General features: G+C 39.8%; 1 protein-coding gene across 1 annotated transcript in view; it reads left to right on the top strand.

The window, feature by feature from the left end:
• Window positions 1-26,399, top strand: part of OXCT1 (3-oxoacid CoA-transferase 1) — a 122,318-nt gene that overhangs the window by 13,311 nt on the left and 82,608 nt on the right. The window contains exons 4-7 of the mRNA XM_032415250.1: window positions 4,140-4,275; window positions 7,335-7,484; window positions 11,837-11,943; window positions 14,121-14,181. Coding sequence (XP_032271141.1) covers window positions 4,140-4,275; window positions 7,335-7,484; window positions 11,837-11,943; window positions 14,121-14,181 — 454 coding nt within the window. The remainder of the gene's footprint in view (window positions 1-4,139; window positions 4,276-7,334; window positions 7,485-11,836; window positions 11,944-14,120; window positions 14,182-26,399) is intronic.

Raw genomic sequence — 26,399 nt, 5'->3', positions numbered from 1 at the left:
CTGAAGTCAGTGAATTGGGCAAGTACATTCTGGTTTATCATATGGACCTGTATACTTGGAGGGAGGTTCAGGTATTAAAGACTACAGAAAGCAAATGGACTATATTCACTTTCATGGATTATTTTATTGTTACGACTATTTAGACAGGGCTCCAGAGGATATATCAATAGTACTCTCATATTGGGTAACTGAAGAGAGTTTACCAAAGGGACTCTCTTTAAAGGAATGGTCAGAGTTGAGGGAAAGCAATATGGGTATTGAAGTACCCTGGAGTTAGTATCAGAGAGCACTATTACCGCCAGCCTTAGGCCTGAAGAATGAGATGAGGGAGCTGCCAGGACCTGGAAGAAAGCTTTATGGAGAGGGTTGTCCAGTGTGCTGCAGCTTGCCAGGGAGGGAGTCAGGGTAACATAAATATCCTGACGTCCTTCTTGCACCTGGTCAGAAGCCAGAGGGCAAGGGAGTCTGTCTATCCAGTCAGCCATCCCGGCACAGGGCAAGCTGGAGATTGGCGAATGGATCTGCAAGGGCAAATAGAAAATATCCAGCATGAGGACTTGCTGATTTTCATTTTGAGCCAGTGAGAAGGGAGAAAGTGAAATCAAGCAATAAATTCATTCAACAAATGTTCCATAAATGTGAAAATGGAGGGGCAGGTTTCAGTATAAAGTCGGGCAATCAGGGAGAGACTCATTGAGGTGATGGTTGACCAGAGACTTGAAAGAAATGAGGGGTGAGCCTTGCATTACCTGGGGAAGAGTTTCAGAGACAGGGAGAGGCCAGTGCAAAGGGCCTGGGAAGTATGCCTGGTGTGTTTGTGGGACAGGGAGGAGGTCAGCAGAAGAAAAGTGAGCAAAAGGGAAGTGGGAGGAATGAGGTCTGAGATGTCAAGGGCATCTCATCTTACGGGGCCTTGCAGGCCACTCTAGAGACCCCTGCTTTTGCATGAATGCCATTGCAGCATTTTGGGCAGAGCAGTGACGTGATCTGGCATATTTTGTTTTATTCTTATGGTTTTGGCCGCCATTTTATGAGTGGATTGCAGGGGGCAGGAGTAGAAGTAGGGAAGGTTGCTGTCTTTAGGCAGGAGATGGTGCAGGTCACACAGGAGGAAGTGAGAAATGCTCAGATTCTGGATAGATTTTGAAGGTAGAGTCAGGATTTTCCAATATTGTTGATGTAGAGTAGGAGAGAGGAGTGACAGATCACTCCATTACTTTTGTACTAAAGATTTGCAAGGATGGGGCAGGCTGCAGGTGCAGCTGAATTTAGGAGAATGGAATTGTTAACCTGAAGAACGGAAGGCCCAGCTAAGTATTAATTAGGAGTAGGTAAAAAACAGACAAAAAACAGAGAGAGGGCATTGTGTGTGAGTGTGTGGAAGAACTGGTTTTTCCAAGATCCCTCTAGTGGCCAAGCATATTATTAATCTTCAGGGCATTCTCTCCATATTTCTCCATATCTCAAAAGTGCATTCTTGAAAATACTTGTTTAGGCTTTAGTTTTCTTTTGAAACAAGCAAGAATAAATCATGTAGCTATTCCTTCTATACTCGTGGTGAGTGGGAAATGTTCTCAGATTCAGTATTGGAAGACTAGAACTATAAACAAGTTTAGCAAATGGTTGACAGTTACCTGGACTACTTGGAGGGATTCAGTGTGCCTAGACCTCCTGGTCTAGGTTAGAGGCTTGGCAGTGATGCATTCTGGGAAGTAGGAGTCAGTTGAGTGGGGATGGGCACTTGTGGGCATGAGGAGTGTGGGGATGGAGAGCGAAGTGAAGGGGGAGACGAGCTTGTTAGGAGAAACGTCAGTGGTTTGTCACACAAGGTACCGTACTTATCCCTCCTTGGGTCAAGCAAGGGGATGTCACTAGGGACTGTAGACTAATTAACCACCAGTCCATTCTCCCACTCTGTTCCATTGCCAAAGCCAGAATTCTGGACTGTGTCTGTATCTACATTAGGATGGGCAACAAACCTATGATTTATTTTCCCCCAAATATCCCTTGACTGGTCCCCTTTTTCTCCACTCCTTTTGGGGCTGCCTTAGTTCAGACCGTTGTCTTTGCTTATCTGGATTATTTCAAGCCTCTTAACTGATCTCCAGGCCTTTTGTCACTGAACCTCTCCAATTAATTGTATACCCTGTTATTTTCTACTTAAAATTATTCACAGGGTCTCCCATATCCTTTAGGATGAAATCTTCATTTCGTGGTGTGGCTCATGTGACAGGTGACAAGCTGGCCTGCCTTCTACCTCTGTTGCTCACTTTTGCTTTCAGTCCGTACTGCAGCTACACTCAGCACGGAGCCCGTCCCACCACTGTGCACCTTTGCAAAGCTGCCCACCTGCCTTTTTGGTTCATTGTGTCCACACCTCTACTCTGCTCTCAAAGACTTTTTTCTTCAAGTCTGTTCAAGTGTCATTTTCCGTAAGCCTTTTCTGGACCTCTTTCTCCTCTCTGTTGGGTGACCTTCAGTGTTCTCATTGCACCTGATTCAGACCTCTTAGCACATCTCATCCTCTGTTGTAATTATAGGTTTACATGTTTATCCCTTGATATCTCAGAGCTCCCCCTGGCCCAGGACCTGACATATTAGCCCTGGGGGGCAGTAAGAACTTAGTAAAGGACTATGGGATGAGTGAACAGTGTAGATGACCCAGGCTCCATAAGGGAGAGGCCATGAGAGCACTCGGGGGATTAGGAGGGAGAGATCATAAATGAAGACTTCTATTTCTGGGAGGTGCTCTGGCTTTATCACTGTATTTCTGTCTTTTAAAAAAACTTTTATCATAGCATAATACAGAGTAACACAGAAAAGTGATCATATCACTGGTTTGAAGTTTGAAGGATCTTTACAGGCTGCAGACCCATGTAACCAGCCCCCAGATTCTTTCAGTGGAACATGACCAGTACCCCAGAAAGCTCCTCTTGTGCTCCTTCGAGTCACTGTTTTCCTTTCCCACCACCGAACTTAACCATTATCCTCACTTCTGATCTTATCCGTTAGTCTTGTGTGACTTTGAACTTCATATAAAAGGAATAGGTCAGTAAGTACTCTCTTATGGTTCTTTTGCTTAGCATTTTACCTGTGAGAGCCCTCCATTGTTGCAGGGGTGGTCACTAATTCCTTCTTACTGCTCATTTTTTCTGCTCTGCTGTGGAGTAGTACTGGGGAGGCCCCAGTGTTTGGCCATCATGGACAGTGTGACTATGAATATTCTTGTCTTCTGGGGAACATATGTATGCATTCCTGTTGGACATAGACCGAGGAGGGGAATTGCTGACATAGCATATCCATATGTTCAGCATCAATAGATACTGCTAATAATTTTTCAGAAGTGGTTGAATCAGTTGACATTCTCCTCTTCATATATGAGAGCTCTGGGTGTTCCGCATTCTTGCCAACACTTGGTATTTCCTTCTTTTTTTTTTTTTTTTTTTTAAAGATTTTATTTATTTGTGTGTGAGAGAGAGAGAGCATGTGCGCACAAGCAGGGGGAGTGGCAGGCAGAGGGAGAAGCAGGCTCCGCACTGAGCGAGGAGCCCAACATGGGGCTTGATCCCAGGACCCTGGGATCATGACCTGAGCCGAAATCAAGAGTCAGGTGCTTAACCTACTGAGCTACCCAGGCGCCCCTGTTCTCTCTTTTAAATATGAGAATGCGTGTTCACTTTTTAGGACAGAATGAATTTCTCTGTTTGGAGCCAGTGCAGGTTAGGAGAGTGGCATTGCCTTTGCATTTACATACGCCTTCACAGTGTAGGGCAAGATCCAGTCTGCTCGCCTTCTACCCTAGTATCACTTGGGAGCAGTGGAAAGAGTGAAAGGTGCAGGGCAGACTTGTAGGATTGGTGTGGGTTTGAATACTGGCTACGTCAGTTACTACCCAAGATATCTGTCGGCAGAAATCACTGAAAGGTCTTGAGCTTTAGTTTCCTTAGCTGTAAAATAAGAAAAGAACAGCCACCTTGCAAGGCTCTTTGGGTGGTGGGAGACTACGAGAGAATATGGGTTCAATGCCCAGCAGAGAGGATTCCTTTAAATGAATAATATTGCATGTTTTCGGAAGTCAGGGATATTAGTGTTCTAACCGATGTTGCTTTGATTGCAAGTTGATTGCATTTTTCTTCTAGGGTTGACAACTTTGGCCTGGGCCTTTTACTTCGATCCAAGCAGATAAAACGCATGGTCTCTTCATATGTGGGAGAAAATGCAGAATTTGAACGACAGTACTTAAGTGGTGAATTAGAAGTAGAGCTGACACCTCAGGTAAGAAAATTTCTCTGCTCCTCTTTTAGAATAGTAACTTAGTTTGAAATTTACCTATTTCCCTCTAGCAATTTTCTTTTGCAAGAGAGGTAAGGCAGAGAGGATGCAATTTTGCTAGGCCAAGGAAATTTGTTTGTAGGTCACACCTGTCGATTGCTAGAAGACTAAAAGCCTCTGTTGCCGTGCCCCAAAAAAGGGAGGTATTTCTAGTAAACAGTATCTAGGCTACAGGACAAATGTGTAAGCTTGGCACTGTGGTGTCCATTTTGTGCTGGCAGCTTGCAGTAGGGCTTGCTGAAATGCTTGGGGATTGTCCTAAGAGTCTGTTCCTGTGAATCATAGAATTAGAAATGTGTGAGGAATATGTTCTTGCTGAGACATCAGGAAAGTGAAGTCCTTGGAGGGTACAACTGGCCATGTCACAGAATAAGAGCTGGAATCAGAGCCCAGGTCTCCAGGGAATAGATGTTCCTTACCAAGTAAGCAATTACCACAATTGAATCTAGCAAGTTTCCATTCATGTCATACACTATGTCTTCACTGGCTAAAGAGTTTGTCATAGAGGAAACTTTTTGAAGCCATTTGGGTAAAACAAGCCATTTGGGTAGAACATAGAGGAAACTTTTTGAAGCCATTTGGGTAAAACGAGAGGAAACTTTTTGAAGCCATTTGGGTAAAACAAGCCATTTGGGTAGAACATAGAGGAAACTTTTTGAAGCCATTTGTGCCTACAGGTGATATGTATTGGTCTTCCAATTTGACATCATCTGCCTTCATCTCTGAAATTGAACCCACCACTCTGCTTTATTTTTGTCAACAGAATTATTATTACCACTGACTTCACTAAATTGGTGATAACGTGAGATAGCAACATTTTAAAAATCAATAATGAACTTCCAGTATATGCTTGTCTAGAGAGAGCGCGCAGGGGAGAACTTTCCTACCTGAGGCTTCACAACATTACTCACGTCCCACCCGATCACCCCACAGTGTTGGCACCTGTGCTTGTCATAAGCCTTGCACTGTGCCTGGTATTTATCCATTTTCATTTAAGGTTTTTTGAAAATAACAAAAGGTATCCTGTCTTAGTCTACTCGTGCTGCTATAACAAAATACCACAAACTCGGTGGCTCAGACAAGAGGAAGTGATTTCTCATTGTTCTGGCAACTGGGAAGTACAAGATCAAGTACAGGCTGATGTGATTCTTGGTAGAGGGGAGGAGGGGGAGGAAGAGAGAAAGAGGATGCACACGTGCAAATGAGGACTCTGGGGTCTCTTATTATAAGGACACTAATCCTGCTGGATCAGGGCCCTACCCTTATGACCTCATTTAGCCTTAATGACTTCCATAAAGGCCCTGTCTTCAAATACAATCACATTGGGTGTTGGGGCTTCAGCATATGAATTTGGTGGGGGACACAATTCAGTCCATTGCATATACTTTTCCTCTTCACATTGTAGATTGAGATACCTTTTCCTTTGGGTTGTGGAGCCCTTGAAAATTAACCTTTCAATTACTTCTATTATCTTTTGTATTATCCCTTCTTTTGTCAGAGGGCATATACATGGGAGTTCCTTAGTATTTCTTTTATATTCCTTCTTTAAGCTGAAAGAGGTCAGTGTCTCTCTCCCCGACTTAGTGGCAGGTAAATAAACATTGGCTTGGGCAACTTGTTTTGCAGCCTGTGAGCCAGAGAAGTGTTGATGAAGTGGTAGGGATTAGGACTCCCTTTGGGATTTGGATGTAGGGGGGTCGGTGGTCGCTGCAGAGAGCCTGTCTGTAGAAGTTGTCCACTTTTAGGTCCTTGCCCAATTGGACAGAGAGCAGGAATAAAGTATTCAAGGAGGGTAGACGTAAAAAATATCTTAGAGTAGAGAAGGTTATGGTTGTTTTGATGATTTAATCTTGTGAATGTTATTAACTTAAAATACAGTACAAAATGGACTTATCTCTAACTATTAGATAGAATAGAGAAACTGTTACCTGGAAGATTGTCAGTTATGCTTCAGATCCTGCCTTCCCCAGATTATCCCACCCTACTTCAAACACCCGTGTCTGAAGTCCCAACTTTTAGTCCCCACTTTGAGTTTAGTATTTAAAGGACCCAGTTAAAGTAGAAAATTGTTTTCAGGCTGAAATAATTTTAACATAGTATTACTAAGACCTAAACCAGTTCTTACTACTGAGTGACCAATCAGTTATGTAGTATGAATATGATGTAGCTAGACTGTAACAATAGATTTCAGGGTTAGAGTGGGTGTTAGGAAATATTTAGGGCCAGAGTTATTCCCCTATGGGAGAACTGGGTTGGAAAGCAGTTGGGGGCAGGGGGCTGCCAGGGAAATCAGGTTTGAACAACTGGTACCTAGGAAGGGGATAAAGATGATCAAAAGAAGATACAAAGAAACTTTGCGTACAGTTGTTTCTACTCTAAGATAAAATTTGAAGTACTCTTAGCTTTTAAAAACCAAATTACCTGTATGTTGTACTCTTTGCCTAACTATGGATTTTTTCTTAGTTAGATAATGTAGTAGATAAAATGCTTTTAAGAATGTTTTAGAATGAACTCTAAGTAAATGAACATATTATTATTATATAATAATGGCATTGTTATTCATGATAAGCTTCAAGCTATACCTACATAGGGCACACAGTAAAACACAAAATTTAAATACATATTTTTAAATATATATATATATAGCTAAAGTGATATACTTCAGATTTGAAAATTGATTTTAAAATATTACAAATAGACTGTTGGAGAATATGATGTCAGGGGAGCAGTGGGAGACCAGAAAGCTGAGAGCACGATGATACAAAGAAGCAGTTACATTCGAATGCAAATTAAGAATTGAGAGATTGTTGTCTAGAGGGGCAATACTTGTTTTCAATTAATCTAGCATACCGTGTTAGCGAAATACACCAATATACAGTGCTAGGTACTGTTTAGAATGATAAACCTCTAGAGAGAGGAACTGTGTCTGTAAATGTTTCCGTATCCATGTACAGAAGTGTGCTTAATGAACTTCTTATGGTGTGGTGGTTGCTCACTTGTAGGGCACGCTTGCAGAGCGGATTCGTGCAGGTGGGGCTGGAGTTCCTGCATTTTACACCAGCACCGGGTACGGGACCCTGGTGCAGCAAGGAGGGGCACCGATCAAATACAACGAAGATGGCAGCATTGCCGTTGCCAGTAAGCCGAGAGAGGTAAGAAGTAGCTCTCATTCAGGTAACACGGGGTACCTCTTCCAGCAAAGGATCCAGGTGCACTCAGTGGGTAGGTAGGATAAAATCTGCTCTGTGTAAGAAGAGACACTGTCCTTCATCTGTGTGGCCTATGCTAGGTAAAATTTCTGCTAAAACTGAGCATCTGCCAATAATTAAAATCACATAGAGAAACCAGAATAAATAAATGGGAAGAAACTGTAATCTATATAAGATGTGTGAGTCAAGATTAGTTTTATGGTAGGTTTTAACAAACGTGGGAGCATTTATAACTTCTGATCATGCTCATGTGGAAAAGAGAGTAGGTGTATGATATATATTGTATTAAACTTTTCATTCTCAAGCCCCTTCTGGATGTGGATGAAGGAGAAAAAAAAGCCAAGGACATCACAAGTTTGTCTACAATTTTGAAAAGGAGGGGACAGTTGTAATTACATAATAAGATAGAGCATTCATCCTGTCTCCTTTATCCTTCTTTTTGTACACTGGACATATTTGAGCTGACTGAATAGTTTTATTTAAAGTGCTGGGTAAGATGGAGTACCTTCATACTAGGTAACTTCACTCACATATTAGAAAAGAATAGGACTCCACATATAGATATTTGAGATACTCAGGTTTGAGGCAGTTGTAAAAATTACACAGGACAGTAATCCATTACTGTATTTTTAGTCCCTCTCCCTTCTCCCTGGCCACATGGCTCAAGAGCGTTAACTCAGGCTGCAGAAATGCTGAGCTTAGCTCTGAGGAAATGACAGCCTAGTAAATCGAGGGATCTCCTACCACACTTGCCTATAGCGAATTTTATAATTTTTTTTTCTTTTTTTGCTCATAGGGATGTTCTGCACCTCCGTGTTTTGAGAGAAGATAAAAGGTCATTGAACATGCGCCTTGCTGCTCAGTGTTTGTGTTCTGGCAGCATCCTCCATCTGGAGCGTTGCTTTTTTTGCTTAGAATGACCTATATTGACTCAAAGTTTTGATTAACATTTTTTTTTTTATATTCTATCTTCTTTCCTTACTGCCTAATTAGGTTTAAAAAATTTTTGACAAAGTAAGACAGGAGCCTAATTATTAAAATGGATCTTAGTAATATAGATAATGATGCCCAGAAAAATTGGGTTAATACTTGGAGAGTTTGCTAGAAGCTAGAGCATTAACTTGCCCTGGGAAAATATAGGATAGACTGGAGTCTGTCCTGAATGTCTCGGTTCATTTTTGCCTGGAGTTAGGTGCACAAATCTAGTAGTTTTGTACTTTGGTCTGAATTACCTAGGAACGTGACAGATAATTTCTTGAAATGATTCTTGCTAGCTCTTTATTTCCCCTACGTATGGTAGGAAGAGGAGGTGAGTAAATTTCCTAATTCAGTGGTATTTGCCGGGCACTGGCCCGCGTACGGTAGAAAAGGAGATGGTCTAGACTAAGTCCCCCTGCTAGTGGAGGAGCTGACAAGGAATGAATTAATAAACACATAATGTCAATAAAGAAAGTGTCATGAAGAAAAATCGAGTAGGGTAAGGGCAGAGAGAATGGTCACTGGTCAGGGAAGGGGTGTTCCAGATTGGGTCAGGGGAACCCTCTCTGAGGAAGTGACAGTTAGTAGAGATAAGACTAAAACAGGAGAATGAGTGGGTGAAGATTATAGGGTTGTGCTCTGGTCAGAAGGAAGGGGAAGGACACGGTCCTGAGTCAGGCCAGCTCTGTTTGTGGAACAGCAGGGCAGTGAGACTGGAACAGAGTAAACGAGGCAGAGAGCAGTAGGATGGGAGGCTGAAGGGAGGCATGAACCAGATCACATGAGTTTGGGTTTTATTGAGTGGTGAGGGGACAGCAGAGAATTCAGACATGGGAGAGATGTGGTCTGAGTTACATTTTGGAAGGATCACTGTGGCTGCTGGGTGGAGAGTTTTTTGGTAGGGTTCCAAGAGCAGAATCAGTGAGAGAGATTGAGAGGCTGTTGATCCAGGAGGGAGTGGAAGTGGTTTAGACTGAGGTGGTTAACAGTGGAGCTTGTGGGAGGTGGTTGGAATCAGGACATATGTTGATAGCAGAGCCAGCAGGATTTACCAATGGATTGGTTACGGGGTGAGGAAGGACAAGAACCAAGCATGCTGCTTACTGAGATGGGCAAAGTGTGGAGGTAATCAAAGAGCCTTGTCTGGGACTGGATGCATTTGAGACGTCCTTGAGGCTCCAACAGAAGTTGCTCAGTCGTCTCCAGCTTGGGGAGGGTTTAGTGCTGGGATAAGAGCTTTGGAGTCTTCAGCATATAGTATTTAAATCTGTGGGGCTAGCTGAGTGTCTAGGGCTAGAGTACAGGTAGTGAATACCTCTTTTGCATTTAAAGGGTGGGAAGAGGAAAAGGAGCGCAAAGAAGAATGGGAAAGTGTCTAGTAAGTGAAGACCAAGGGGAGTATGGTAACTTGAAGACGGGCAATTTTACAAAGGAGGGAGTGATCAGTTGTGTCAGAGTGAGAAGACGTGGGGTAACAGGACAGGGCATTGAGCATTGGGTTTAGAAACATGGAGGTCATTGGTGACCTTAAAGAATGATTTTTCTGGAAGAGAGGATTTTTCTGGAATGGTGGAAATTTGATTGGAGTGGATTCAAGAAAGGGCTGAAAAAAGAGGAAGTGGTAACCGGGAAACACACAACTCTTTCCAGTGAGTGTAACAGCTAGTATGGCAAAACCAGTCCCTTCCTGTTTTAAAAATTTAGAATGGCTAGCATCAGCAGCTGCTGGTTTATAGACCCGTCAGGAAATTATATAATTGGAATAGGGAAAAAAAGCCAATTTTTTCACATTGCCTTGGATTAGCATATATTTAGATCTGTATGTAGTTTTCTAGATCTATATGCAACATAACTCAGCTGTCATCATTGGGGTTTATGGTACTTTGAAATACATGAAACTCTTTAAAAAGCTGTATATTGATGTGTAATTTTTAAATATCTTTCATATGATTCGTCTTAAGTTTCACATTCATAAGATCCTCCTTCTTCAGTGATGCCCTGAATTCATTAATATTCTCTAGCAGGAAAGTGGGGTAAGGTCTTTAAGGAAGCTGTTCTTTAGCTTTATTTTATTTTATTTTTTAAAGATTTTATTTATTCATTTGAGAGAGAGAATGAGACAGAGAGAACATGAGAGGGGGAGGATCAGAGGGAGAAGCAGACTCCCTGCTGAGCAGGGAGCCTGATGTGGGACTCGATCCCGGGACTCCAGGATCATGACCTGAGCCGAAGGCAGTGGCTTAACCAACTGAGCCACCCAGGTGCCCTGTTCTTTAGCTTTAAACCATAGTTAAAGAAAAGTAAATGTACTGAACTTTGTCCCGCAGCTTTATGTAATATGCGCGTGGTTTGTCCACTAGGGGGTGGTGTACGAACGAGGATGGAGTTCTGCCTTCCTATACGGCTCCATCCTGTGGGATGGAGCCCAGCACGGACATTCTTTCCTTTCTTTGTTTCAATTCGCAGAGCTAAATCCCCAATAAGAAAAAAGGAACAAAATGCCACGGCATAGTTTTACTTTATGCTTCTTTTCCCCTCCCCCCTCCCCCCATCTGTAGTAGAATTAAAAGGTAATAGACATACAAAAATCAATAGCATTCCATTAGACAGTAATGACAGAGAGGAGGTGTAATAGAAGAACATAGAATACTCATAGTAGCATCAAAAACTGTGAAGTACCTATGAATAAACCTAAAAAACATACACAAAGCTTTTTTTTGGGGGGGGGGGAATTAAAAGCAATTCGAAGAGGTAAAGGAAGACTTCAGAAAATGTAGGCATATATTATGTTCACAGGTGGAAAGCTATGGCATGTCAATTCTCCAGTTTCATCTGCAAATTCTAGGAATTCCAATTAAAATTTCATCAGATGGTTATAGATTAATCAGGAGAGATGAATGGATTTTTATAACTATTTTACGTACAAAATACATTGCCCATTTTATGCAGCTTATATAGTTTTGTTTCCCCCCGCCCCCGGGGTAGAGGGAAAGATGGGCTGTTTTTCATGTTCTCTACATATAACTTATGCACACAAATAATAAAAAGAGTGCTAACATGCAGTCTATGCCTTAAGCATATAGAACTTTCAGTTCCTCAACTTTACCAAGCTCTCGCTGCTGAGTCTTCGCACATGCTGTTCCCTTGGTTTCCCCTCCACCACTTTGACTAAATCCTAGTTTCCTACCACTACTCACCCTTGAGATCTCCATTTAGATTGTTCTCCCTCTGAGAAACCTTCCCTGACCAGGCTTGTATCCTTATTCTCTGCTTCTACCACAGCACATATCTGACAATGTCCTCTTTGTCTCCTGCAGGTGAGGGAGTTTAATGGTCAGCATTTTATTTTGGAGGAAGCAATTACGGGAGATTTTGCTTTGGTGAAAGCTTGGAAGGCAGACCAAGCAGGAAATGTGATTTTCAGGTAGTATGATGTTTTTGTTTTTTTTTTAAATATTAATGAAATGCATTTCAGCAACTTTGCATTTCCTAAATTATGATTACAAAATGGTATCTTGATGTGTTTGGTGTTTAAAGATTCATTTAAAAAATGGCTTACAGTCGTACAAGCCCCCAGGTCAGTGTGCATGCATGTGCAAGGCTGCTGCTGTGCATTCTTGCTGGTGTGTACTTGTGAGGGTCTGTTCTGATTAGGCGGTGCCCACATTGCACTGCTTGGTAGCTGTTTTGAATCGATATACCCTTGTATATAGTCGCATACAGACTTTTTCTGTGTGTATTTTAGTTGCCAGGACAAGTTATAATGTTGAGACATACTTAGCAAATGTGAGAAAAGCACACAATTGTATTTAATTTTTATATAATTAATATGCATTGTCTTAAAATGCCTAAATTATTTGGATATTCTGGAAAGAGCTTGCTAACAACCATTTAGGTCACTTCTTTTCCAGTCCTGTTGGTGTCTGCTAGGAAATACTTATGTAGGTTCTATCTGAAAAAGCTGATTAATCTTGACAATGCTAAACTTTCATTCTTGTTCTTTGGATAGCCACAGATATTAAGCCAAAGGCTTAATAGATTTCAAGATCTTTTGATTACCCTGAGCATACTAAATACGAAGTGTTTATATATTATAAATTATATGGTTGTTTTGAAAATTGTACCATCTTTGAATATACACCTATAAGTCTTGAAGACTTTGCCTGTTAGGTTACAGAAATAATTTTCTTTCTTATAATATGGTCATTTACTGTTTTAGTAATAATTTTTATCTTTACCAAATGGGCCTTTGGTGAGATCACAGTTAAATTCTCAGTGATTACTCTTATGCTGTTTTTGTTCATTTCTGAAGATCTTATATGATATTAATGCTATATTTGATTTCTTGAATTCATCCAGTTTTTGATTACAACTGATCTTGGCAGTTACACATTTTGCATTTTAAAAAAGATTAATGAAATTGTATAGAAGCAAATGGAAATGAATTATTTAAACTATTTCCTTGAGTTTATCGTGTGTTTCATTGCCTGGCTCTAATATCTAAAGATTGCACAGGGGCTGTTCTCAGCATTGACTTATGCCTGTGGTTATTGATAGGAGATGAGACTGCTCGTCAGCAATGGTCAAGTGACTTAGGTTCTTAAGATGCTGACTTCTAGGATGACCTCCCCTGGGGGACAGCTGGTAAAAGGTCTGCCTAGGCCATTGTTAGGACAGCCCTGCACACCTTTGCCTCTGGCCACACTGCCCTTGGAGCTTTTGACACTGAACATGCTGGATGGCTGGTGGACTCCAACTTAGCAATTTGTGAAAGTGCCGAAGGACTTCTGTCTCAGGGACACACCTGTCTTTATATTTATCCTTAAATCTAAGTGAGATAAACATTGGTGGCCTAAAAGAGCTAGTAAAAGAAAGATGTAACTCATTTCCCTCTATCAAATAAGGTTTTTTTTTTTAGTCAACTTACACTCTCAGAAACAAAAAAATACATTAAAATTTTTATGGTTGGTGGTGATGCATTAATTTAAGAACTTGAGTGTAAAACCATCAGCAAAATTGGCACTTTCTGGAAATTTTTACACCTCAGGGTCTAATGTGGGTGTTGTACGTCAAAAAATTTCATTAGAAATTGGTCCCCCGGAATGATCTTTATAGATGACTCACACATTACCAATGAATGTTTCATTTTATTTCAGCAATAGGTCTCTTTTTAATAGAGAATATAATTACTATACCTTCTCATATAAAGCACTTGCTACTTTCCTTAATATTTTAATAAGAGCAAGTTTAGTGAAATATATAACTGTAGAAACAAAGTGGCATCCCAGCTAAAAGACTTAGGCAAATTAGTTTTAAATAGAGTAGATTTATTAATATCTGTTTTATCTTTCTGTATATGATCTATATGTTGAACATGAAAAATAGTTCCTCTTTCCTTCAACCCCATAAAAACTGTAATTGAATGAAGTGGCCATTGTTTTTATTTATAAAATTGTTTTAACAGTTACGGAAAATATGATACATTCTTTTAAAAGATTCACAGATTTTTAGTTTATAGAAATTCTTTTAATCTATAATTAAAGCTGAGAGAAACTCTTATTTTTGGTTTTCTTTTCCCACTTCCCCCCACTCCTAATATAGGAAAAGTGCAAGAAATTTCAATTTGCCGATGTGCAAAGCTGCAGAGACCACAGTGGTAGAGGTAAGAGAAGAGGTTATTTCTGCTTTCCAAAGGTTGCTTTTTAAACTTGCTGTTATGTATTAGTTCAGCAAATGTACAACAATTCATCTGTTTTCTGGAGGATAAACAATGACTGCTTTTAAATTTTGGATATCGAAGGATTCTACGTAATATGTATTAGTTGAGGGACACCTGGGTGGCTCAATTGGTTAAGTGTCTGCCTTCAGCTCAGGTTGTGATCCCAGGGTCCTGGGATCGAATCCTGCATCGGGCTCCTTGCTGAGTGGGGAGCCTGCTTCTCCCTCTGCCTGCTGTACTCTCTCTCTCTCTGGCAAATAAATAAATAAAATCTTTAAAAAAATAAATATGTAATAGTTGAAATTTTACTGTAACATTAGCTTTCTGGTTGGCTAGGGTCTCACTGGAATGCTCTCTTTGGGATCAAGCCGTGAGACTGGCTAGCTTATAACTGTCCTTTGGTACTTGCGTAAAATAGACCTCCTTGGGTAAAATTGCAAGATAAATTTTTATATACAGAACCCCAGAAAAGTTGCAAGTTATATCATTACTGTATTTGATACTGTGAATTCTTTAAGGAAGAAGGAGGGTAGTACAAATAATTGCTTTGATGTGGTTCTGTTTGGAGCAGTTGAATTAAGGAACTAACTGACTCTTCTTTGGACGTCTCATGGTGTGGGAGAGACTTGACTAATTCTAGAGCCTTTCTAGGGTTAAAGCTCTGAGACAGAAATAGTTGGCTTACACTCAAACCCTGCCATTTTGTTTATATGTATATATGAACCTGAAAGGAGACTTCAAAATGATTCTTAACTTGAGACTTTGAGAATCACCCCGGAACAAAATTTTCATGAAGGTTTAAGATAGCTTTCCCTTGGGAGAGCTTTATAGGAACCCATTGTGGGATCTGGAAATGAGAATATACGTTCGTGGTTTTTCTCATGTGATGGCAGTTTCGTATGTGGCATCTTTGGACTCCTGCATACATTTGTCCAAGATGGTATTTCATGGAGGCAGCACAGTGGTATTTTTGAAAAACCAAATGTTAGAATTCTGTTCCTCTCTTGGAAAGTGAAGTTATTTTTAAAGTTCTAGAGGATGTGGTACTTTCAACCCAGGCATAATGGTTTCTTTTGCAATGGCTTAAGTATATTTTCTGCATTCAAAATGGACAATGTGGTTTACTCTCACTGTATAATCTGTTTTTTCTTTTTTTATTTATTGAATCATCTTAATGACCTGTCCATGGCATATATACGGTATCACTGAAAAAAAGCCTATAACCTAGCTTAAAATAACTGGTAGTTTAGCACTGTTGATTTTATGTGCTTCTGTAACACTTTCTGGAACTAATATTCCTTCTCTGAATACCAAGGGCATTATGCATTGTCCTGGCTGAAGTTCTTTTTTTTCTTCTTCTTCTTTTATAATTCGGTTCTTTTCAGCCAATCTTATTTCTTCTAAGAACAGAAAATGACCCTCTAGTGTCTGAGAATCACTGTAGATAACTAGAAAAGAGAGGAGTTTTTTTTGTTTGTTTGTTTTCTGGTGTAAGGGATAGGGAGATCAATTCCTTTAACCAAGCCTGTAAATATGGTGAAGGCTAGCCCGCCTTGTCAGAGAACAGACATCTCTATCTATCCCTGCACTCTTCCCTGCTAGACGCAGACTCACTGTGGGATCCTTTTCAATACGGTGCTTCTGTCAGCCACTCACAATGGACTGTACCTGTAATTGTCCAACATGGTGGCCACTAGTCACATGTAACGTTTAAAATTTAAATTAATGAAAATTAAACAAGGTAATTTTCTCTTTAGTAGTTGCATATGGCTAGTGACTACTGTCAACAATAGCTTCAATACAGGTATAGAACATCATCACTGTGAAAAGTTTGGCTGGACAGAGCTTAGTTACAGTGATCAAGATGAAATCTAATTTGTCATTCTAGCTTAGGAACCAAGCAAAACAGCTTTTAGATAATGGATTATTATAAGCTCCATAGTAGAAGAGGTCTTCATGCTCGTAAGTTGATTTATAAGAACTTTGTTCTCAAAAGAGTAAAATCATTTGGAATTGGGGATGGTGAGTAGAGGGAGTATTTTCTGATATGAAAAGTCCATTTGACTTTGTGACTTTTGTATTATTCTGAGTCTGGTGAGTACTCTGGACCTCCAGCTCCTCTTCTTCGCTATGTTCTATGCACTCTGTTACCTTCATGGACCTCCTGGATTCTTAATTCTCTTCTGTTCCTGTCCTGCTTTATTTGATGGTGATCCTAGTGGGATGGATGATTATGAGCTGGTCTCTGCAGTGTGGTATTAAACAGAAATCTTCAGAGATCATAAATTACCCACATTTTCTCCTGCCTGGTACTTATTATAATAATAGCTACTGTTAGTATTTATTTATTTATTATGTATTAGTCACTGCTGTATTCTTTATGTACATTATTGTTGTAATCCTCATAATCTTATAAGGTAGGAACCAATATTATCCTTATTTTACAGAAGAGGGTTAAATATGGGACCTGAGGTCACACAGCTAACACAGCTAGGACAGAACCATAGAGAGATTGATTCCAGGTGTCTGCTCATTTCCATTATTTTATGAAATACTTTCAAAATCATCATAAATGGATGATTTTTCAAACTTTTGAAAGATACCAAATCTCTGGAAGTCGTCCATTTCAATGGTAACTATTAGAATCAAGCAGAGAGCTTTTTGGCTAATTTATTCCTATCTCCTGTTCTCCCTTGCCAGTTATTCTGATCATGGTCTTTTTCTCCTCCACAACCATATACCTTGGAGCTGGCTTTGAGAAAAGCCTCACCCTGTGATCAGTAGCTCTATGATGGGTCCATTCAGTCTTCACCTCGGTTCATTCTATCTTGTAGCCTCTTGGAACCTTGCAGCTCTCCACAAATTTCCCTTAAATATGGTGACTGAACGTCGTTCTAGTACTTTCAGACAGTCAAAAAATACTTTTGAGAACTCTTAGCTCATCTCCTTTCTCTTATAGAGGAGGAACTAGAGGACTTTTCTGAAGCAGAGCCTGGGTTTGGGCCTGTCTTCCAAAGCTCCGTGCCGCTCTGCGGTGCAGCTTCTTTGCAGCCTTTTGCCCCATGTACATCCTTTTAGCTACTATTAATCCGTGTTTTAAGGAGAGTAGAACTATAAATATCTATAATATTAACGGTGGTTCCCTTAGGCATCTCAAAATTGTTTTTGGCCTTAGAAGCAGAGTGGCAAAGGAACATACAAGTCACCTCTTGCTTTTGTTGTTGTTCGTAGTTTCTTCTCTAATTAATTTACAGTAAATGTTTTCTGTCAAGAAGTAAATCAGGATGTTTATCTTGAATTAAAGAGAGTATCAAATTTGCCCTCAATATGAGTTATTTCTAGTTTCTCTAAAAGGGGGAATATTCCTCCTTTCCAGAAGAGTTTCCTCTTTCAGATGTGCTCTCCATAAGCTTACAAGTTGTATAAAGCCAATGAGGTGACCGAGTGTGTCTGTTTTCCCCTTTAATAAAATCGATATGAATATTGCATTCATATTTCTTAAAACCTGCAGCCAGTTGCATGCCTCAGCACAAAGTTGTGATACAGTGAATGCGGCTGTACCCCCCGCCCCCACCCACCTGCCTCCATCCCCTTAAGGAACTGAGTGGCTACTGGGAGAAATAGTACAAGTGGGTGTGCATGTTGGCACACATGCCAGAAAGATGTTTCTCTTTTTGGCCCAGACAGTGATATTTCTGGACCTCCTTCTCTTTGAGTGGGTGCAGTCGTCTTCCCTGATAAACTTAACAAGTTTAAGTGCAAAACCAGCCAGGGAACAACTCTTGGCGTTGCATTCTGTGTGTTTAATGAGTGAGGACTGTCCCGTCTTCCTAAGGGAACTCACTCGGCTTTTGCAGGGGTCTTCTTATCCCCCTCAGTTCCCCGTGAGCCCCTCTGCCAGTCTCCTGGGTGCCTATCCCACCACCTTGGGTTTTCCTTAGAAGTGACCTGTTTCTGCATTTTTAAAAAGCAACTTATAATAGAAAACCCAGGGGGAGGGGTTGGAGTGCTTCACTCAGGAGACTGTTGAGCTTTGGTCTCCTGCAAGCAGCCTGGCATGCCTGCTCTGTCAGAAAAGGTCGTCTGACTCAGCCGCCGAAGGCTGTTGAGGCTGCCTGAGATGGAAATAGCCCAGCTGGTTTTGTCAGGGTTGTGCCATGGCTGGTGTTAGAGGACAGCACGGTTTATACCGAGCCTCTTCTCTTGTAGCTAATTTCAGCTTTTAGTTAAAACAGTATATTTATTATCCCGACTTGAATAAGATTATTTTTATAATAACCACATTATGGTATATTTGCATATTTGCGTATGAAAGAATTGCTTATATGATACTTGATGCATGCAAATATTGTATACATGTAGCCTCTGTGGGTTATGAAGCATAATGACACATTGAACACCTGTGAACCCAATAAGGTAAGAATTAGAAGATTGCTCATACTCTTTCTCATCTGCCTGCATCCCATGCAGCCATAACCATTATCAGGAATATGGTGTTTTATCAGTCCCCTTAAAAAAAAATGCACTAAGTCATAAGTTATGGACATATTGAAAATTACTTCCCAGACTGCTATCCTAAGACTTGTGTTAGAAGAGGCAAGCTTTGGGAACTGTGACTTCTGTGTTCTGTACTCATGCCTGGCACATGCCATCTCTCCTTAGGAGATTAACTAGAGGAAAAGATGACACATCTGTCAGTCTGCTGAACAGACGTGTGTCGTTTCTGATTGGTGGGTGAGGAAGGGCGAAGATTCATTGCAGTATAAATGATATTAAAAATTTTTGGTTTTGATGTTTATTATGAAGAATGATGAACCTATGCAACAGTAAACAGAAGAGTATAGTAGGGCCCCAGGAGCTCATCCCTCAGCTGCAATGACTGTTAGCCCATGGTCACGCTTGCCTCATCTACATCCCCATCTCCCTTTCTCTCCTCCTTTATTATCTGTAAAGAAACCCCAGATATTATATCTCAACCACATTTTAAGGAGAGGCACTTTTCTGGGTTCTGGAAGTCCAGCAGTGAACAAAACAGAGACACACCGCTGCTCTCGCGGAGCTTACGTTCTGCTGCTCAAGATAGACATGAGATACAATACATAAGGGAAGTATGTAGTATGCCGTACGTTGATATGTGTGAAGGAGAAAAAACAAAAAGCATGAAAAGGAACATGAAATGTCAGGAGAAGAAACTGAAGTTTTAGATAAGGTGATCAATAAAAGGCCTTCTGAGTAGAGACCCCCAGGGAGTCAGGACACCAGCTCTTCAGCTCTTGGAGGGGGAGGAGTCTAGGCGGTAGGGGTAGCAGGTGGGGAGGCGTGTGGCAAGAGCATTGCTGGTGGGTTTGAGGAATAGGGATGACCTACTCTCCCTTGTTCATTACAGGGTGGTAGGCTGAGGAGCCCCCCATGAGGGTAGCTTTCTTGAGAGGAACAGCAATGTCTCCTTCTGAGGCTTTGGGAAATAGAATTTGTATTTTTAGTTCACTTTGTAATAGTGCCCAAGAGATGATCAGGCCTAAATCTGACTTTAAAACTCTGAGATGAATGGAGAATAGTTCTAAGATTGGAGCCTCCAGGCTCTTGTGACTCTCTGGCCCTGTTTGGAGAACTTTGCATTGGTAACTCCTCATGAATTATCTTATCAGAAGTGATCAAACTGGTTGTTATTTCACTTTACATTTAGAAGGTGGGAACACAGTGGATTTTAATGACATGACTTAATCACTTCAGTGGATTCTGTGAACATTTAATCTCCACCAAGCAGGCCAATTAATGTATCCATGTTTCTAGAGACTTTGGTTATCTTCCTTCCTGCTTTAGAGAACACAAAAATGCCTGAGGGATAAACATAATTCCTTTCCCCCAAGTGTCTTTTATTCTTAATCTTGACATTGCTAATGCCTTATGATATTACAACTTCTAAAGCTGTGAAACTCATCATTTTTGCAAGAGACCGTAAAAAGAAAAAACGTAGGTTAAACAAAAAAAATTAAAGCTTCTCTCCACATAAGACAAGCACTTCTAACCAGTTAAGAGACCTCATTAGACAGATTTAATTTGGAGCACACATATCTATACCCAGGCAACTAGTGGTCACTCCTGTATGGAATTCATTCACACACACAAATTTGATTGACATGTGGAAACATGATATTTGTGAGAATCTGACTAGAATGTCAAGTTTGACATTCACTGTGTGATGCATGATATGTAAATATCTCTTACTGCCCTTAAGTATTTACCTGGTAAAACTCTACTTCATTTAGTTAACTAGAATGAGGACAGCAAGAAACTATTTATTCCAATCTTCTTTACTTTATCAACCCAGGCCAGTTGAGTTGAACACTTGACACAAATTCTTTTTTAAAAAAGCGTGGGGGGAGGTAAGAGAGCTGTTTGAAACATAGAAAGATCAAATACCCTCTTTCCTCCAACCCACTTGAGTCCTGGCAGAATGCAGTCACTTGCCCAGCTGTTAACTTTTGGGACAGTTGTGGTAAGCAGTGGTTATCATTTACATTGATTTTTGTTTTTAGACCTGTTATATAATACCTTTTAATTTACATTTCTTTCTCTCATAGTTTTTTAGTTGTAAGATTTTATTCATGCTTTGTATTTCATTTTATAATTATTACTAAACCACTCTGAGAGATTGGTAAGTTTCTTATGCTACAAATTTAGCCGGATATATAATCTTTTGACAGAAAAGATGATAATTTCCTTACACAGCTAAACTGACTGAACTGATTGACTCTACTTATTTCAAAGTAATAAAGTATTTAAAGATCATTTATGACCATTAAAGACCATTGAATTTTCATGAAATGCTACATTGGTTTGAAAATACCTGAATGCTGGGCGCCTGGGTGGCTCAGTTGGTTAAGCGACTGCCTTCGGCTCAGGTCATGATCCTGGAGTCCCGGGATGGAGTCCCGCATCGGGCTCCCTGCTCAGCAGGGAGTCTGCTTCTCCCTCTGACCCTCCCCCCCTCTCATGTGCTCTCTCTCTCTCATTCTCTCTCTCAAATAAATAAATAAAAAAAATCTTTAAAAAAAAAAAAAAAAAAGAAAATACCTGAATGCTAATGAAGATGTATTTAATGAAGACAAATTGTAGTTGAGTGTTTGGCAAAAATAACCTCAGTAGTAGAATTACAATTATGTTAATTCTGCTGTTTCCACCAAAGAAGCAGTAAATATTAAAAAAGAATGGACTTGGTGAATGCCCGGTGTTAACTTTACTGCTTTCTTTTCTTTTCTTTTTTTTTTTTTGCATACTCTTATAGATTACTAAATATAATTCTTAGACTAATGACCATTTACATCCAGAAGAATAGCAGAATAGAAACATGGTTTATTGATGATAAAATATATTAAATCAAGTGCTAATCCTGACATTTTATTTCTTGTTGCTTGGTTACAATGCAGCAGCTATGTGAGAGAGTTCCATTATCTCAGGTACAATGGACTTCATTGCATTGTGGGGTAGAAATACCAATTACAGCAAGTCATTTGTATGCCATTATCCTTATAAAATTTTGGTGCTATTTTTTATTGTTAGTGCAGAAATCCTGAAAGTCATTTAATAACACATGGATGGATGTGTTATTTTGATGGATTGGTGAATTTTATTCTATTTTTGGCTTTTTGATTTTGTGTCTATTTATAATTTTTGAGGCTTCACAAATTTGCATTTTATCAGCTTGCACTGTATAAACTTAGGCTTTTACATTTTACTTTAAGTATGTACATTGTAAAGGATGCTTCATTAATTCTTAGTGAACATTTTTTATCCATGACCACCTAGGGAGGGGAAAAAATATCTGGGCAGAATTTTTTGCCTCATGAAAAATAATCAGGGTGTATTCCTCATCCTTCTGTAATATAAAACATTCCTAGTTTAGTACCTACTTCAGGAAAAAGAAACCTGTGGAACCAGTATGATTCATGTTAAATAAAGACTGATTTATATTATATGTAACTGTGTATGTTCTGTATACTATTAGCTCACAGTTATTATTTAAAAGGGTTGCAAAACTATAGGCCATGGCCTCTTTTTGTACCACATCAGAGTTGAGAATGTTTTTATATTGTTAAAGGGTTATTAAAAAAAGAATATGTGAGAGTCCACAAAGCCTAAAATACTAACTGGACTTCACAGAACAAGTTTGCAGACCCTTAATTTACAGCATGATTTCCATTTCTGTAGTCTAAATATCTTAAATGTCACTCAGTATTATTTCTTAAAAGACCAATGGGTTCAAGTAGAACTGAAATAGAATAATAACTGGTTTGAAAAAAATCAGTGAAGAATTAAACAAAATAATAAGAATTTGTGTGGTAGTGAAATGAATGTGCAATTTGGCAAGCCTTTTTTGGGGGCAGCCATAATGAAAGGAAGATCAGATACAACAACTTGCATGTCCGTCCACAGTTGTTACAATTTCTTTGAAATCTCAATGCCTTTGTCAGTAAATCTGACTTTCAATTATCATGAATCAATGGACTGATTCTATTAGAAGCATCTTGCCTTTTCCTGCCTGTTTGACTGGTCTCATCATTCTTGAGGGCCAGTTTCTTGTGTCCACAGCGCACAGCCAGGTGAATGTCGGAACCCAGGACTTCTGCAACCTGAGCCTTGTCTGGCATGCAGCTGCAGCTGGCGTTGGAGTCATCCTGTGTTCCTGGCGTTGGGAGGGACACTACAGCCCTGGGCTCTCATCTTCTCTGGAGCTGTACCCTCTGCATCCCGGAGAGAGGGAGGGAGAGGAGTAGAGAGACTTTGGGCATGGTGAGGCTGATTTTCTCAGCCTTCCGAACTGTGGCTTTTAGCTTCCTGTTTTGTTTTTAGTCAGAAACACACTTAGGATCTGTCTGGTTATTTCGTATTTGTTGGTAAGGTAAATCGGGAGATCAGGGACTTAACCAGGGCAGCCCTGTGCTTTCTTGTCCTCTGAAGTGATAGAAAAGGCTGGAACCAGCCTACATATATTCTAGTGACAAGAGGCAAAAGTCAGTTATCTTAGCTAGATTTACTTAACTCCTCATTCTTGTAAACAGAAGCTCAGAAAACTCCATACTTAAGCAGCATTTCTGCAGTAACATGCATTTTATATCATTTTCTGTTTGTGTCATGCTTTATGTTTTTCAAAGCACTTTCACATATATTCACTCATTTGATCCTCTTACCTATCACCAGGTGACATAGGAGGAGAGGCAGTTTTATTACAGTATTACAAATGCGAAAACTGAGATATGGGTAGGTTTCTGGGGCTAGATCACTAGGAGGTTGAATGGTTTAAAGAAAAGGACACTTGGAAGACTTGGTTTAAGTCCTGACTTTCCAAGCTCCATCTGCCACTGGCAGGCTATGACGAGTACCAAGGCTTTATTTTTGAGATGCTCATCAATAAGAAGAATTGCAAAATTGAAAATGTAGGTAGGTAGGTATGTGGGATTTTACAAGAGGTGGGACTTAAGCACAAATGAAAGGGTCATGGTTGTAGCGTGGATACTGTGTGTGGAATGGGTTTTACGATGGCATGAAGGAAGGCAGGGTGACCAGTGATCCAGGCAAGAGGCAATGGTGGAGTGCAGGTGGGGAAGGGTGATAGAATTGAGGTAGATAGTATTGTGGCAGAGGAATCTATCAGACTTGCTGATACACTGGATATGGGTGCTGGGGAGAGGAAAGTCAGAGATTAAAATAACTCCTCAACCTGACTCGAGCAATGGTGTGCCACTTCCTGAAATAGGAAACTTGGCCGAAGGGGAAACAAGGGTTCTGCTAGGCGTGAGTTGGCTTTTTTAGGCATTCAGGTGGTAACTTTGCAGGTGCATGTGGACATGTACGTACAGTGCTCAGTGGAGAGGTCTGGAAGGGAGTTATACTATTGGGCATAATCTACATATATTTGATAATTAGTCATGGAACGGAAAAGACCGTTTAGGGAAAGAAGTTCTGGGACGGAGCTCTTAGGAGTCTCAGTGTATTTCTTTATCTTTTTTTTTTTTTTTTTTATGAACAGAATCTGAGATTAAGAATTGTATCTTTGTCTCTCACTAGCATCGTGACCTTGGACAAATTACTTTAAAATTCCAGCTTCTTTATAGTATCTCCTGTCTGCCCATTTCATGGGTCTATTTTGAGCACTAGTGGGAAAGGGCATTTGAATATGTTTTCTAAAGCTCTCAAGTGCTATGTGCTCACCTTGATCCCTTCTGCTGTTTTAGTCACTAAACTTCAGATGACTGCCAGTGTTCTCATTGACCCAGTGAGGATGGTTTTGGAACTCTGTGCGTGTGTGGTAGCCGGCAAGGCTCACCCTGCTTATTCTTTCCATGTCTTCCAAAGTTCTTGAGATCCAAGGGAATGAAAATTCCATAAGAGCCCCAATTTCTTTGTTTTTTTTTTTTTTTTTAAGATTTTAAAAATTTATTTATTTGACAGAGAGACAGCGAAAGAGGGAACACAAGAAGGGGCAGAGGGAGAGGGAGAAGCAGGCTTCCCGCAGAGCAGGGAGCCCAATGCAGGCCTCAATCCCAGGACCCTGGGATCATGACCTGAGCCGAAGGCAGATGCTTACCGACTGAGCCACCCCGGTGCCCCAGATCCCCAATTTCTAAAATCGTAACCTAGTTATCAAAAAACTAACCTAGATTGTGCTTCAAATATATTGTTAGCTTTAATCGGTAAATTACCTAATATTTAAGGCTCATTGAAATCAACCTGAATATGTTGATCCTTTCCTTCAAAAAGTGTGATGACTTTTAAGGGGAATGTCATGGACACCTTAAAGAAAGGAAGGTTCTTAATAAATCTGTCATTAACCTAAGTTGTATATGCTCAAAAATTGATGACCTCTTTTAGCTGTCATGTTTTAAATGAAGCATTAGTTAATGACTTATCTCTTTTGGTACTTTTGTCCAAAAGATTTCAAATATTTTGGTTTGGGTTGAAAACTAAAGTTTGTGCCCTGAGGAAACTTGCTTGTGCTGACTATCCATCTTGACTTCTTTTGAATGAAAGTAACATGTTACTCTTTTGGGAACAAGAGAAACAAAATGAATAAAGAGGGACTCAGATATTCATGGATGATTTATGTTCAACCATGGGCACACCACAGCCTGCAAACATCAGAGGGACTAAGTGTTCAAAAATAGATACTTTCCATATTCCTTAGGATAAAGCACACTGTTACATATAAATAAATTAGACTGCAGGTGTGTTTTCACTGCTTCCTTATGAAAGCTTTGCCTTATTGAATTTTTACAAACTCATGAGAAAAGTATATCTTATTTCGTTTGTTTTTAGATGAAAAGGTTTGAAACAGTTGCTTAATTTGGGAGAAATAATGAAAGATTAGAAAACAAGAATAACTTAACTGCTAGAAAGCAATGGTTTTCTACTCTGTGGTTCATTCCATGAAGAAACCAAGACCACTCATGTCCAAGAATGTAGGTCACCTCTTCCATTCAGTTTCTGAAATTTAACATTAGGACATAGCTTCTGTCACTGAATAACTTAAGTCTACGTTTAATTGCTTTGAAGAGAATTTTAAATCCAAATCCTATGGGTGGGAAGTTAAACAGGGATGTGAAGAACTCTAGTATCTTTTTGATGCTTTCTGTGAAAAGGAGCTGCATTATTCATTTAAAGAAGCTATTTTAGTTTCCTTAATAATTGGGGGGAGAAAGATACAAGTTTTGCCTTGTATTGTGAAAAAGTTCTTTTCAGTTTCGAATTTCATTTTAAATTTTGGAAAAGCTTTGCTGGCATAGACAAAACTCGGGGAAGAAAAATTCATCATTACCAAACTCAGACAAATACAGGTTGACTATAAAAAGCTACAGGATTAAGGCTGTTGAATTTGAAAGTTTTGGTATAATTTAAATTTCTCTCAGTTTGAGGAATTTACAACCCTCATTCATTTTGAGAATTGGCATCTCAGAAGTGGAATTAGACCTTTAGAAATAAAGGAAGTATTAAATAGAATTTTAAAAGCAGTTCTATAAATCCGTTCCTGCAACAAAAAGTATTTTAGCTTCTGAGTTGTTAATAGATTTTTTCCCCAATGCTTTTGGCATTATGTTTGCATCCAAAAAGTTTTTGTTTATTTTTCTTCTTTGTTGGTTCATATTTTTTAATGTACAAAGTAG

Source organism: Phoca vitulina, unplaced genomic scaffold (genome assembly GCF_004348235.1).
Source record: "Phoca vitulina isolate PV1807 unplaced genomic scaffold, GSC_HSeal_1.0 scaffold17, whole genome shotgun sequence".
NCBI classification, from domain to species: Eukaryota; Metazoa; Chordata; class Mammalia; order Carnivora; family Phocidae; genus Phoca; species Phoca vitulina.
This window is presented reverse-complemented; position numbering and strand designations above follow the sequence as displayed.